Consider the following 15,296-nt stretch of genomic DNA (forward strand, 5'->3'; position numbering starts at 1 on the left):
TTGGTGGGGAGAGAGGGAAGAAAAGATGAAGAGGTGGAACACAGCGGATTTTAGAGCAGAGAAACTATCCTGTACAATACTGTAATGGTGGATGCATGTCATTATAAATTTGTCAAAGTCCATGGAACACAAGGGAAAGAATGGACCCTAATGTAAACTGTGGACTTTAATTAATAATTATGCATCAATGTTGGCTCATTCATTAACTGTAACAAATGTACTGCACTAATGCAAGGTGTTAATAATAGGCGAATTACATGTGGTAGGGAGGAAGAGGAGGAGGAGGGAGTATAGAGAACTCTGATTCCTCTCAACTTCCTTTAAGCTTAAAACTGCTCAAAAACATAAAGCCCATTATTATTACTTTTTTTTAATGGGCACAAGATCAAGCAATCCCTTAAGACTTTCATCTCTATTTAGGCCGTATGAGGACTACAACCAGGCTGTCTCATTTGCCACATATTTGTATTTACCAACAATCCATATGGTGAAATAATGTTCTCTATGAACATGAACAGGCAGAAACTCAGGGCATCAGTTGGTGCGAATGTGGTCACCTAACTCTCCTTTGCAATTCACTCTGGCTACTTCTATTTTTAACTCTATTCAAGGGTGTAATGCATGAGTGTTCCTTCCATTGAAGAATTCAGCGTTGGGGCAGATAAGGGTAACTAACATACTGATTCCTCAGAGGGTACTAAATTTACCTGACAACCAGCTCTTAAATAGAAAAGCTTCATAAAAGAAGCCTCTTGTACGATTAACTCACAATTCATGGTTTGACACCACGTATCTCAGTAACAATACTAAAATGTCACAGGAAAAAAGGAATACCTTTAATTAGAAAATATTTTAATAGCTTTGATTTAAAGCTACAAATATTTAACCTAAGAAAAGGTTTATATATATATAAACCTTTTTCATTCTTTCATAGTAAAAGCCATGAAGGGAATAGTAGCTATGATGAATTATGACAATGATGTCTGTAAAAAAAAAAGATCCATTGGTGTTTAAATGAAGAGATCTTTCACATACTGATGCAGTTGAGGAGAAAAGAAGTTATCACTAAGAAAAAAATAGTATGGTCACTTTTAGAATTATATATATATATATGTTTTTTACTGGTACTCCATTACATTCACTACTATTCTGATCAGTGTGGGAATCAGAGCAACTGAAAATGAGATACAGTACCAATCAGCCTCTAATACCCTGTGTCCCTGCTCTACTCACAGAATACAAAATATTTTACTTACTTGAAACTGACAGGTTTGAGCAAATTAGAAGAAAAGGAATAGACCTTCAGAGTCAACAGAAATATCTGATCACTTAATTCAAGAGTCACCTATTGAGGTGAATTTTGTGAATCATATAATCATAGTGACTTTCTTTTTCTTCTTTTTTGGTTCAAAAGAATTGAACCCTATTGATATATGACTCCACAGAAAGAAAATGAGTTGTGTTTAATTGTGTGTGTGTGGGGGGGTGAAATTTGCACATGGTTTAAATATATTCTTCCTCATGCTATAACACATATCATTGTACTGATAGTGTTGTATTCATCTGTTTCAAGGTAGTGGCCAGCACTTCCTGTATGTCAACTCATCTGGCCCCAAAGAAGGCTACACGGCAAGAATCACTACTTCCCAATACTTTCCAGCAAGCCTCGGAGTGTGTACTGTTCGGTTCTGGTTCTACATGGTTGATCCCAGGAATATGGGGATATTAAAGGTACAGAAGGAAGGGAGAGATTTCTGTTTCACTGAAATATTCATAGAATGTGTTTAAACATTTTTTCCTTTTTAAATCACACAACACCAATGCTGATTCCATTAATCTCTCATTTCTTTCTGGGACAGTGGGACTTTGGCAAGCAGTCCTGTCATTCATCTTAATCTCATTCAAGATTTATCTCATTCATGGCTGCCACCTGAACTCAATTATGGTGCATGCTATTTAAAAGATCATCTAGAGATAAAAGAGTATGGGCATATTGTGCATGCGTCCTCTACTAACAATTTAGATAGGGAAAATGAAGAACTGTGATGGGAGGGATAATGATAAAAAGAATTTTCTTCCCCAAACAAGGTAAAGGCAAAGACATTTAAGATCTTCAGCATATCTCAGCTTACCCTAAAAACAGTAGGCTTGCTCCCTTTTTGATTAATTTAAGACAAGAATCTGCCTCAAACACAAATGTCTTTGAAGAAGCAGGTCCTACATTTTTAGTTCATCATATGAAATATCAGCAAGCTTTTCAATCAGCCAGAAGCAATTTTGAAATCTTGATTTCTAATTGAAAGATTATACATCAGAACACAGAACCTGGTGTTATTGCTTTGTAATTATACAACCACCTGTTGTCTGAATAAATATAATTGGAATCATTGACTTTATCTCAAACATTGTCCCTTGTAAACAATAGCAGTTGGTAAGTGATTCCTATCTTTCAGGCTGGGTATTTAAACTTTGTGTGCGCTCTCCCTTTTGATTCTCCCATTCACCTCATGAAGTAGAGTATTTTCCCCAATTTTACAATACAAAAACTAGCCATTGATAGAAAAGGGAGCTTTTCAAGTAAAAATATAGAGAATTTGTACTGATTCTACATGGATGTCTATTTTCCTAAAGAGAAACCAGTAAAAAACAATAGAGAGAGAGAGAGATTCATTATTAACAGTTTCAAAAGGTGAGTAAATGAAGATCTTGTGAGGATTTTGGATTTTTTTTCATTGTTTTTATATACAATATATGAAAACTCAGTAGATTAGTCTATTGTTTATGTTAAAATGCTCTTTATTCAAAAAGAGCATCCTTATTTCTTGTAGCTGTTCACCAGATAGTTAGTACTACAGACTAAAAGTCCCCCCCACCACCAAATTCATATGTGAAATCCTAAGACAGATATTTCCATTACCCATTGCTTTTAGCCATGTTTCTATAAATATGTAAACTTTGAAAAGAAACATTGCCCTCAAGTCTTGATTTTTGAGACCTTGCTCTTGGTGACTATTGTTTTTTCTAACCAGAGAGCGGCAGGTAAGTGTAGCAATGCTTTTATGCTCCAGGTAATCTTCAGACAGGTCTCCTGAGAAGAATAGGGGAAATTATAAAGCCTGACATCTGCCTCTTGTAGAGAAATCACCCTCCCGTACTACAAATTGTTTTGATAGGGTTGACCATCATTGTAGGTTGCTTTTCCCACCTCGACAGCTGACTCAAGACATGGCCTTCTCCAATAGTTGGTGCAGGTGACAGGAGGATTTGTCTTTCTTCTGTATTATAAGGCACAAGGTTGTAGGCTGGATTTGGGTTATTGGAGGCTATCTTTCCCAAAGTGGGGAGAGATATTGAGAAAGAAGCTAATACGGAGAAGGACTCTGACTGAAGAAAGAGGAACAAACAGAATGGTTTTTGCTCTGTTTAAATCCTGGATCCTACTGTGTCTGAGACAATAAAATTCTCTTTTTGTTACTTGCTACTGAAAAGTCCTAAGTGTAACAGAAATCTAAGAGAAATTGTTTTCATGATGTATCCTTATGTCGCTGATGAACATAAGGATAAGTCTCACTTTCTCAACTATTGGTCTGAAAAATCTTGTGTGTATATATATATATATATATATGTGTGTGTGTGTGTATATATATATATACACATATACATTTATATATTTATATATGTATATGTATGTGGTTCTGAAGCACATGGTATACTTATGCTCGTCTGAAACTGTTTTTTTTTAACATTTTTTAATGTTTATTTATTCTTGACAGAGAGAGAGAGAGACAGAACGTGAGTGGGGGAGGGACAGAGCCAGAGAGGGATACAGAATCTGAAGCAGGCTCCAGGCTCTGAGCTGTCAGCACAGAGCCTGATGCGGGGCTCAAACTCACGAGCCATAAGATCATGACCTGAGTCGAAGTCGGATGCTTAACCAACTGAGCCACTCAGGTGCCCCTGAAACTATTTCTTAAGTTAATTACATATATCCTTTAGAAAGGATATGGCAAAGAAAATACCTAAGGTGAAGATTTTTAGTACAGAGCCTAGGAGGCAATACAAATAGCAAGGCACACCTAAGAGAGATTTAAAATTGTAGTTTGTGGTAGGATGCTTTCTGGTCCGCACAAATTTTATGTAATTGTATGAAGCGCTAGGCATCCCTAGCCCTTCTGTGTTTTGTTCTGTATCCCAGAGAACTCCACTTTCCAAGCTCCTTTGCTCTCTGCTTTCCTGCATAGGTTTGGCCAGTGGAAGGCACTGGCCAAAGATCTGAGAGCAGGAAGACTAGTCAGGCCTTTCTCCTCCCCCTATCCTTTCCTCCCCCTCTTCCTCCTTTCTCCCTCCTCTTCCTCCTCCTCCTGTTCTACCCTTACCCTCCTTTCTCATGTCCTTTGTCTAGGCTGAGTTTCTAACTGCATTCCATTTATGACCCAGACAAGCCCTCCCTCCACTAAGTGTGGCTGCCAGACTCCATCTTCTAAGCAACTCAGTTTCAGTGACTACCTCCCTTTGACTCTAGTTTTAGAAGTGAGACTATGTTCCTAGAATACTTCATGATTTCCTTGGTGATTTCTCACCTTTTCCATAAGCTTTGTGACCAGTTCTCTACATTAAGATTTCTCTAATGAAATCCTGTCATTTGCAGCAACATGGATGGAACTGGAGGGTATTTTGCTAAGTAAAATAAGTCAGTCGGAGAAAGACAGATATCATATGTTTTCACTCACATGTGGAGCTTGGGAAACTTAACAGAAGACCATGGGGGAAGGGAAGAGGAAAAATAGTTTCAAATAGAGAGGGAGACAAACCATAAGAGACTCTTAAATACAAAAAGCAAACTGAGGGTTGGTGGGGGGGGGGTGCGGGGAGAGGGGAAAATGGGTGATGGGCATTAAAGAGGGCACTTGTTGGGATGAGAACTGGGTGTTGTATGTAAGTGATGAATCACAGGAATTTACCCCCAAACCAAGAGCATAGTGTATACACTGTATGTTAGCTAATGTGACAATAAATTATATTTAAAAAATTAATAATAAATCTTTAGAGTGTCAAAATAAAGAAGAAATAGATTAGATTAGTTTATATTTTCTAGTTTGGCCCTATCTGGTATAAGTGCCCGCCCCAAAGAAAACACAAATCTTTTGAAAATATTAACTTGTAACATAATGAAAAAATTTGACTGAAGCCCAGTCAGTTTAAATCTGTCCTCCTTATATTAACTTATTAAAAACTTGCCCTTCAGCTGGGGAAGACAGAAAACACAGTTTTAAAAAATGCAAATATGAAAACCTCAATTTGTGATACAATACTCTGGAGCAAATAAAACAGTTTTCTGTAATAAATAGTTACTCGTGGTCTGCTGAGAGAGTTATTTTACACTGAATGGTAGGAAAGTCTCTCTGAGAAAGATGACATTTGATTTTAGGCTTAAAAAAAAAGAAGCAGCCAGCTTTGTGAACATCTGGAGTAAGAATGTTCTAGGAAGACAGAACAGGCTAGTGAAAAAGCTCAACGTAGAAGGTATCTGAAGGCCAGTATAGCCGGAGCAAAATAAACAAGAGAGAACGAGATGATGAAACAGGCAAGATCCAGCTCATGTGTGTGGGGCCTTGTAGGGACACAGGAAATTAGATTTTATTCTAAGAACCATAGGAAGTCATTGGAGACGGTCTTAGTCCTCTTGGGCTGCTATTACAGGTTACTGCGTACTTGGTGATTTAAACAACAGAAATTTACTTCTCATGATTCTAGAGGCTGAGAAGTCCAAGTTGAAGGTACTGACCAATTTGGTTCCTGGTGTGGACCCTCTTCCTGTTTTGCAGACGGTTGCCTTCTCGCTGTGTGCTCACCTGACACAAAGAGAGATCATCTCTCACATGTCTCTTCTTATAAGGACATGCATCCCATTCATGGGGCCTCTACCCTAATGACCTAATTGCCTCCCCAAAACCCCACCTCCAAAAATCAAAACATTGGGGTTTGGAGCTTTGATACGTGAATTGGGGTTGGGGGGACATGTTCAGTCCGTAGCAAGAGTATTAAATTGTGGAATAATATAACCTCATTTGAAAGTTTAAAAGATCTGTCTGGCTGCTGTGTGGGAAGGGGTGGGGACTGGTGGGTGGGAGGAGGCCAGATGCAGCAGGGCAACAGGAAGCGAGTTAGAAGACGATTTCTAGGAGTCCAGAGCAGAGAAGATGTGGCTTCATTTACAGTGAAGTCTAGGGATAAACTGGTAAGCAATTTCTACACATGATGACTATTTAGATCTTCACTGGCATAGATTATTTTCTAAATAAAACACGCTCTAATTTTATTAGTGTATTAATGAAGAGTAGCATATAAAGCCAAAGTAGATAAGACATGTACAGTCAATGAGATCAAGGTGAAATTCAATTATGATTTTTATTACATTTTAGGATAAAAAGTCAAACAATTCAGATTTATCCCAACCTGCAAAGTTGGCAAAATAGCCTGCATAAAGAAGGCATGTGTTTTATAGAAACTAGGAACCCTGATCTAAAGGAGTAATATTTGGAATAGTAAATGGATAATATTCGGAATAATAAAATGTTCATATAGACATCAGTGTTCTTTGATTCAAAGTCTTGGGAAATAAGAGAATAATAGTAAAACATACTTTATTTTCTAGGTCAGTTTTTTTCTGTCTTTCAATTACCTACCTACATACAAAATTAAAAGCACTCCTTAAAATGGTGCTGGTCACATTTTGATCCACATTGATAATAGAGCCCTGAGTGAACCAGATAATTTCCCGTGAGATTACTTAGTTCCATTAGTTCAGCTTCCTAGCTTCTGGCTTGTTTTGAAATTTAGCTAATTCAGGTGTTATTTAATATCTACAAAAAGCAGTAAAGTTTGTCACAGGAAAAGAGAATTTCTTTAAAAATGACCGATATCCTTTTATTATTCCAGACTCATTTTTAAAGACACAGAAAGGAAATGAGGGAACTTTTGGAACTGATACTTTTCATAACATTTTTTGTCATTTACAGAAATTTCTAATTGCTCAGGGGAAAAAATGAACTACTTCCTAAAACTTCCCTCAGCAATAACAGATGAATCAATACATCTGAATTGACTTCAAGAAGCTGATTGTTTGGGGCGCCTGGGTGGCGCAGTCGGTTAAGCATCCGACTTCAGCCAGGTCACGATCTCGCGGTCCGTGAGTTCGAGCCTCACGTCAGGCTCTGGGCTGATGGCTCAGAGCCTGGAGCCTGTTTCCGATTCTGTGTCTCCCTCTCTCTCTGCCCCTCCCCCGTTCATGCTCTGTCTCTCTCTGTCCCAAAAATAAATAAACGTTGAAAAAAATTTTTTAAATAAAAAAAAGAAGCCGATTGTTCATATTTCAGAGAAGTTAGCCTACTGTGATAAGATGATCTTTACCTTAGAGTTGAGTTTTAGACCCAAATGATTTCTGCTAAAACCTATGGAAATTACCGTATAAAAGTTCCACTCAGGAAACTATTGTTCTTGTGGGACCATGCTTGTGAATTTTGTCTTGTTTTGTTTTATTTAAAAAAAACATTTTTAACGTTTATTTATTTTTGAGACAGAGAGACACAGAGCATGAACGGGGGAGGGTCAGAGAGAGAGGGAGACACAGAATCTGAAACAGGCTCCAGGCTCTGAGGCATCAGCACAGAGCCTGACGCGGGGCTGGAACTCAGGGACAATGAGATCATGACCTGAGCCGAAGTCGGACGCTCAACCGACTGAGCCACCCTGGCGCCCCATGTCTTATTTTGTTTTAATGTGACATTTAGCAAGATAGTAAAAGCAGAGGGAAAAAAAAAAAAAAAGACTAGGAAAAATATCAGATGGTTACTATGTGCCATACACTGAAGTCCTGGATAGATAGATAGATTAGATAGATAGATAGATAGATTAGATAGATAGATCAATCTAATCTTCACAACCTCCAGTGAGGCAGATACTGACATTATGTACATTTTAACACAGGAGGAAAATGAGATCAAGAAAGCTCCAAGAACTTGTGAAAGGTCATAGAGCTAGGAGATGGCAGGCCAGGGTGTCCCCAGATTCACTGGTTCCAATCTGCACTTTTAATTACTCTGCTACACTGCCTCTTAGAACTGGATGGTTACTTTTATGGTACATTTTATGCTCTATATTTTTATTATTAAAACTCATATTTTCAGGGCACCTGGGTGGCTCAGTTGGTTAAGTGTCCAACTTCGGCTCAGGTCATGATCTCACGGTTCATGGGTTGGAACCCTACATCGGGCTCTGTGCTGACAGCTCAGAGCCTGGAGCCTCCTTCAGATTCTGTGTCTCCCTCTTTCTCTGCCCCTCCCCTGCTTGCACTGTCTATCTCTCTCAAACATTAAAAATGAACATTAAAAAAACCCAAAGTCATATTTTATTTTATACCAATAGTTATTCTCTAAAAGGTACTTTGCATATTTTATAATTCTGCATATTGTAGTTTTCAGAATAAGTTCATATTGAATTGCAAGTTTTACCAAAAAAATGACATAATCGTTATTTAAATGGTCAGACGTGCCTCCTTAAATGTGTAGTGTGTGTGAGATGCCATGGGGGATGCCTAAGGTATTTGTCTTACCTATCATTTAATCCTTCTTTTCTGTTGTTTCTAGTGATTAACTTTTATTTTTTAATTTTTATTTATTTTTGAGAGATAGAGACAGTGTGAGCAGGGGAGGGGCAGAGTGAGGGAAACACAGAATCTGAAGCAGGCCCCAGGCTCTGAGCTGTCAGCACAGAGACTGATGCAGGGCTCAAACCCACCTACCGCGAGATCATGACCTGAGCAGAAGTTAGCCGCTTAACCAACTGAGTGAGCCACCCATGCGCCCTGAACCGTTGTATTTTTTTAACAATGTCCTCCCTGAGAATAGACTCAAGTGTCTTCCTATATAATATCAGTATCCTGTATTTTAATTTGATAGGTCTCATTGATTAGAAGAGAAAGGTAAGATTATATCCGTGCGGCAGGCATTTTGTTAGGTAGTTTACCACTTAGGCCCCTGTGACTGGGTACATATAGGAGAGTGGGTCAAACACACACGTGTTACCTCTCACATAGTAAGAATCACAGGCTTATGTGAACAACCTAGCAAAGGTAGGCATGCAGATGTTTACAGCAATGATACTTTAAAAAAAATTTTAATGTTTATTCATTTTTGAGAGACAGAGTGTGAGCAGGGGAGGGGCAGAAATAGGGAGACACAGAATCTAGAATCTGAAGAAGGCTTCAGGCTCTGAGCTGTCAGCACAGAGCCGGATGCAGGGCTCGAACTCACAAGCTGTGAGATCATGACCTGAGCCAAAGTCGGACGCCCAACCGACTGAGCCACCCAGGTACCCCAGCAATGATACTTTGATAGCTCTGTGCTGTCTTGTGCTGTGTATCTTCCATTGTAGAATATAGAAAAATTATCTTTGGGATGGTAAAAACACTTGCCTAAGTTGCTATTAAATTATAAATGATGAGGCTGGAAAAGTACCACAGAGAATGCAATGGTTGACGCTTGAGAGATGGAGCTAATCTAAGCTGACCTTCAAATTAGACTTTCCCTTTAGAATATAATAAAAGCATCAAAAGAAGAGTGACCTCAAGTCAAAGAGCTGTGCTGCTAAATATTAAAATCAAGTCACAGTTTTAAGACAGAGATGTGGGAATTTGCCGAAGAAGGTATTTCTTACACCTGCCTACAAACGGACTCGGTGCAAAGTCACCTTGACAAAGAACCAAAAGTCAGCTTTGCCTAGAAGTCTGAGTCCCAAGCTGAATATGACTTCTTAAAAAAAAAAATTAACATAGTCGAAGATAAAGCAACCTTCTTTTACATTTTTATTTTGAGAAAGCTGTCAATGTCTTATAGACTCTGATTTTAATGCTTTGCTTAGGAAGCCCTTTCCTGTCATAAAGTAACAAAATATTCTCATTAGTTTTAGTTATCACTACGTAATTTTGATTTCTAGACTTAACTAATTAAGCCACTTATAATTCATTTTGTGTATATATGGCAAGAGGTTAGAAACTCATTTTTGTTTGAGAAGGTATATTACTTTGCCAGGGCTGCCTTAACAAAATACCACAGACTGGGTGATTTACGCAACAGAAATTTATTTTGGAGGCTAGTGGTCCAAAATCAAGGTATAGCAGGTTTGATTTCTTGAGTCCTCTCTCCTTGGCATACAGATGATTGCCTTCTAGACATGGCCTCATGTTGTGTTTCCTCTGTGTGTGTCCCCCATATGTCTTCCTGTGTCCAAATTTCCTCTTCTTATGAGGACACCAGCAAGATTAGATTAAGGCCCATCTTAATGGTCTCCTTTTAATGTACTCACCTCTTCAAAGGCCCTATCTGCAAATACAGTCATCTTTTAAAGTACTGAGGTTTAGGGGTCAATATATGAACTCTGTGTGGGGGCATATTCAGTCCTAACATGTTTTGCTCATACATTTCAGAAACTGTGCATGGGTGGTACACTTTTTTAGTTCCTAATTGAAAAAAAATGTGTATGTGTGTATGGGTATATATACACATACACACACACACACCTATATTACAAAGGTGATTTGATTGTTCTTGGTTCGAAATTAGTTTTTCTTAAGTAATTGAAGGCATTGCTGCAATGTATTCTAACATCCATTATCCACCTGCCTTATAGAAGACCAATATCTGATTATTTCTCCTCCAGGATTTTTACATATTTTACTTTTCTCTCAGGAAGTGGGTAAATATTCTTTTTATCCTTGGAGTTCATAAATCCCTATAGAAATTGGATGGGTCCTTATTTTTCATCTCAGGGAGATTTTCATCTGTAATTTATCTGCTTATCTTCTTCTAGAAAAGTCTATGAAATACATGTGGAAAATTCTGTATCTATCCTTGCTAACCCTTCATAAATATTCTCAAAGTTTCCCTGTCTTGGTTCTCTGGTATTGTGGTCTTAGAAGGATCGCTTTGTTTCATTTTCCAATCTACTGTTTGGAATTTAATCTGCATTGATTCTGCTAGTCAGTTCTCTGAGGGTTTTGTTTTAGCAATAATTTTGTTAATTTCTAGGAACTCTAAATGCTTCTTTTTCATATCAGCCTGTTCTTTTTTATAGGAATGATGGAGGCCCAAATATCGCAAGGAAATTAATGATATTTCTTTATTTTCTTTCCCATTTATTCTGTTAGCAGCCATCCTCATGGTGTTCAGTATTCTGTTGAATATAATGTCTCTCCTTAAGAATTTTTCTCAATTCTCAGGATATTTACTATCAGTTTTCTGTTCCTATATGTAGATAAATCTAGGCTGAATACTATTACTGTATGTATTTTATTACCTCAGGCTCAGTACGAAACTTTGTTCCCCGAGCAGGGAATACGTGTTCTGACTCAAGATCTCTGGTTTTTTGCTCTAGCGTAAAGGTGCACTGGTACCTTCTTTATTTGTTGGAGGAGGTAAAGTTCTTCACAGCAGTCATAAGAGACTATCATCTCACTTCTGGGGTCCCTTTGTCCCCTCGTGGAAACTCATAGTGAGTTTACCCGCCCTGGGTGTTCTAGCTATGAATGCTAGAATCAACAGCTTCTCACACAAAGGGTTGACCTAGGTTTTTATTTATTTTTTATTTTTATTTTTTAACGTTTATTTATTTTTGAGACAGAGAGAGACAGAGCGTGAACAGGGGAGGGGCAGAGAGAGAGAGAGACACAGAATCTGAAACGGGCTCCAGGCTCTGAGCTGTCAGCACAGAGCCCCACGTGGGGCTCGAACTCACGGACCGTGAGATCATGACCTGAGCCGAAGTCAGACGCTTAACCGACTGAGCCACCCAGGCGCCCCAATCTAGGTTTTTAGAAAGTTCTTTGATTAATTTGGTGATACATGCACAGCTTCTTCAATTTGTTCTCCACCAGTTCGGGTTATTCTGAAATTCTGCTGGGAACACTTTCTTGTTCATCTTTATTTCACCTATGTGTTTGTAAGTGTCTCAATTTTGTGTATTTTTATCAGTTTCCCTTTGATTTAAATTTTTTTTCTACATTTATTTATTTTTGAGAAACAGAGTGAGACAAAGCGTGAGCAGGGGAGGGGCAGAGAGAGAAGGAGACACAGAATCTGAAGCAGGCTCCAGGCTCTGAGCAGGAGGTCAGCACAGAGCCTGATGTGGGGCTCGAACCCACCAACTGTGAGATCATGACCTGAGCTGAAGTCGGACGCTCAACCGACTGAGCCATCCAGGTGCCCCCAGTTTCCCGTTGGTTTAAAACTTGCAGAAAGTCATTAAAAAACTTTTTTTTTTTTTTTTTTTTTGTATATTGGTACCTGTACCCATGATTTTCCAGTGGTTCTGTGGATTTATTTCAGGATTTTTCCTGTCTTTGTGGTGGAATATTTTTGAGGAATATAAGGTAAATATATGTTTTCAGTGAGCCATCAGAACCAGAGACCATTTTTTTCCATATATTTACAATTTTGCAGAATACTCTAAAAGTAAATCAGGTCACAGTTCCATTTTTTTGCTCTTTGCTGTTCTGCAGGGTAAATTCTCCTTCACTTTGAGAGAAGTTATTTGGAAAGCATTTTGAAGTTGATCTGTACAGTGATACTGTTAGGTGAGAAAAACATGTGTGAGTATCAGCCTAATATTGAATGCCACCCAGGTCATTCTGCTATTAAGAAACATTTGGTTGGTTCTTTATTTCTGATTACTCGTAAATAGTCTGCCCCTTGCAAAGAAAGTGAAGTTAATGTTGTAGAACTACATACAAATCAGCCATTTCAATTGCTACATGGATAGTAGCTGTAATTTTTCTCAGCAAATCCTTCTCTGATATAGCCTGTGCTGTTTATTGAAAACTGAGTGATTTTCAGGAAAAGTAATCAACTGGAATATAGGAAACCTGTGTCCCACACCCAGCTTTCTAAGTTACTAATGACTGGAAACTTAGAATATTTCCAAAACTCTCTGGTTCTTGTTCCCTTTATTTAAAGTGCTTTTGTAAAAGATCTGAAAAACCTGAAATTGCATCCTGAAATCATTTTTTCAAATTCCACGAAAGAGTATCAGCTTTTCATAATGAGGTCATCCAGTTAACATTCTCTTTAACATACTTATCCTGATACATTAAATCTTTTTTTAGAATAGGCAAAATAGGGTATTTAATAGCACACGCATGAATAATAAATCATAAAAAGGAAGGGTACTTACTTTATATACATTATTTTAATTTGTACTTATCAAATAAGGATTAATATTTCTTCTGCTTAATAGAGAAGAAATCAAAGTTGAAAGAGATTAAATAATTCAGCCTAAGACATCCAATTAGTATTGGCACGGCCAGGATTAGAATCGGGTTCTAGCCCCTGATCATAATAAGAAGGTTCAGCCTTCTTATTGCTAGGTAACTTAAACACTAAAGCAAGGCTTCATGCTTTTTAAATATGAAATAGATGACCAGAAATGCCTCCCTATAGCACAAAGAATCACCAACCAATTTTGGGTAGTCCTTTTGAATTTTAACAAGGACTCCATGTGAATGAAGTTATTTTATTTTCTTTGAGATATTAGATAACAGGCTGGGGTTCTGTATCTCCTATCTCAAATGAGAAAGACAAAGAGAAAAGAGTGATATGTTTCTTCAACTTTTAAAGACAGAGCTGAAATGTAGATTGTTCTTCAATTCAAATTCTGATTGTTCCAAGTTTTTTTTTTGGAGGGGGGATGGGGTTGTTCATTGTTGTTGTTGTTGTTGTTCATTTTTTAGCCACTCACTCCTCTACTTAACCTATGGTAAATTCCATGTTTTAAGACACCATAAGTTATTTATAACTCAGTGACCTCCAAGCCCAAAAAGTTGTGGTGATGTTTTACTGTGAACAAGCAATTATTTGTAAACTTAGTGATGAGGACATTGGTAACTCTCACTGCAGTTAAGTAGATATATTTCTTTTTCAGATAAAATAGTGAATCTGCTAGGTAGAAACTGCACAATGAGAAACATGGGATTCTGCTTCCATCCCTGACTAGTGAGTCAGGTGTTCTCCCTGGTCCCCTCTGAAGTTATTGACTAGCAAGTCTCTGAAATGGCTTTCCAACCCTAAAGTTCTTAAATCTTGAACTTTTCTATTCTTTCATTTTTAGCAAATGTTTACTGAGCACTTGCTATGTACAGGACAGTATTCTAGGCATACCTAAGTAAACAAAACAAATTCCCTGCCCCAAGAAGATATGCTATGATGAGGAGACAGACATTAAACAGGAAATGTGATAAATAAGTAGGTTGGGTAGTCTTTGCAAAGACCATGTAACAAAAGTGTGGCCAAGTAAGAGGATTGGTAGAGCCGGGTATAGTCAGAGGGGGCCACACTGAGAATGTAAATTTTGACCCAACTCTTGAAAGAGACCAGGGAGTGAGCCATGCAAATATGGGGACCGAGATGGGAGAACATTTCAAACAGAGAGAGAGAGTAAAAAAAACCCAACAGTGCAACACGCCAAGTTGGGAGTGTCCCTGGTGTTTAGGAGGAGTGGCAAGGGATCCTCATGGAGAGAGTAGTGAGATGTGGAAGAAAGGGTGGGGCAGAGAGAGCTTGAAGAAAGTTTGATACCATTGGAAGGACATTTTTATTACCTGTGTTGTGAAGCTCAGTTCTAGAAAACTGCTAGCTTAACATACCTGCTACTTTGATCAGGGGAATCTGCCTCTGATCAGGCAAAGATGCTTGCTTTCTTTAGAGGAAATTGGGGTAAGTAGTTGACCTTTGTAAGGTAAGAGATTGTGTGCCACCTGACTTTTTTAAATGTCCAATACTGGAAGTAGAAAGCTTGATGGAATGAGGCAAGGGAGAAAAGAGAGAGCGAATGTGTTTAGAAGACCAAGTGACCATTTGAATACTGCTTAATTGGTGTTGAAATGAATGAGACATTTATGTTTTTCCAATAAAATAGGTAAATGAGTGGGGGCATCTGGTGGCTCAGTCAGTTAAGTTTCTGACTTTGGCTCAGGTCATGATATCACATTTCGTGAGTTCAAGCCCCACATCAGGCTCTCTGCTGTGAGAACAGAGCCAGCTTCAGATCCTCTGTCCCCGTCTCTCTCTCTCTCTCTCTCTCTCTCTCTCTCTCTCTCTCTCTCCCCCTCTCTCTCTCTCTCTCTGCCCCTCCCCTGCTCTTGTTCTCTCTGTCAAAAATAAATAAACCTTTCAAAACTAGGCAATTGAGTGAATTAAAGAAAATAAGGAAAATTCCATATTAGCTCCATAATTTCTATACTGGGTATA

The 15,296-nt window shown here is 38.3% G+C and overlaps 1 protein-coding gene across 1 annotated transcript in view; it reads left to right on the plus strand.

Annotated features, from left to right (window-relative positions):
* The window catches only part of MALRD1 (MAM and LDL receptor class A domain containing 1), a 772,911-nt gene that overhangs the window by 576,529 nt on the left and 181,086 nt on the right, over positions 1-15,296 (plus strand). Inside the window, 1 exon segment of the mRNA XM_045462674.1 lies at positions 1,574-1,731. Within this exon segment, the coding sequence (XP_045318630.1) occupies positions 1,574-1,731 (158 nt within the window).

Source organism: Leopardus geoffroyi, chromosome B4 (assembly GCF_018350155.1).
Source record: "Leopardus geoffroyi isolate Oge1 chromosome B4, O.geoffroyi_Oge1_pat1.0, whole genome shotgun sequence".
Classification (NCBI taxonomy): domain Eukaryota; kingdom Metazoa; phylum Chordata; class Mammalia; order Carnivora; family Felidae; genus Leopardus; species Leopardus geoffroyi.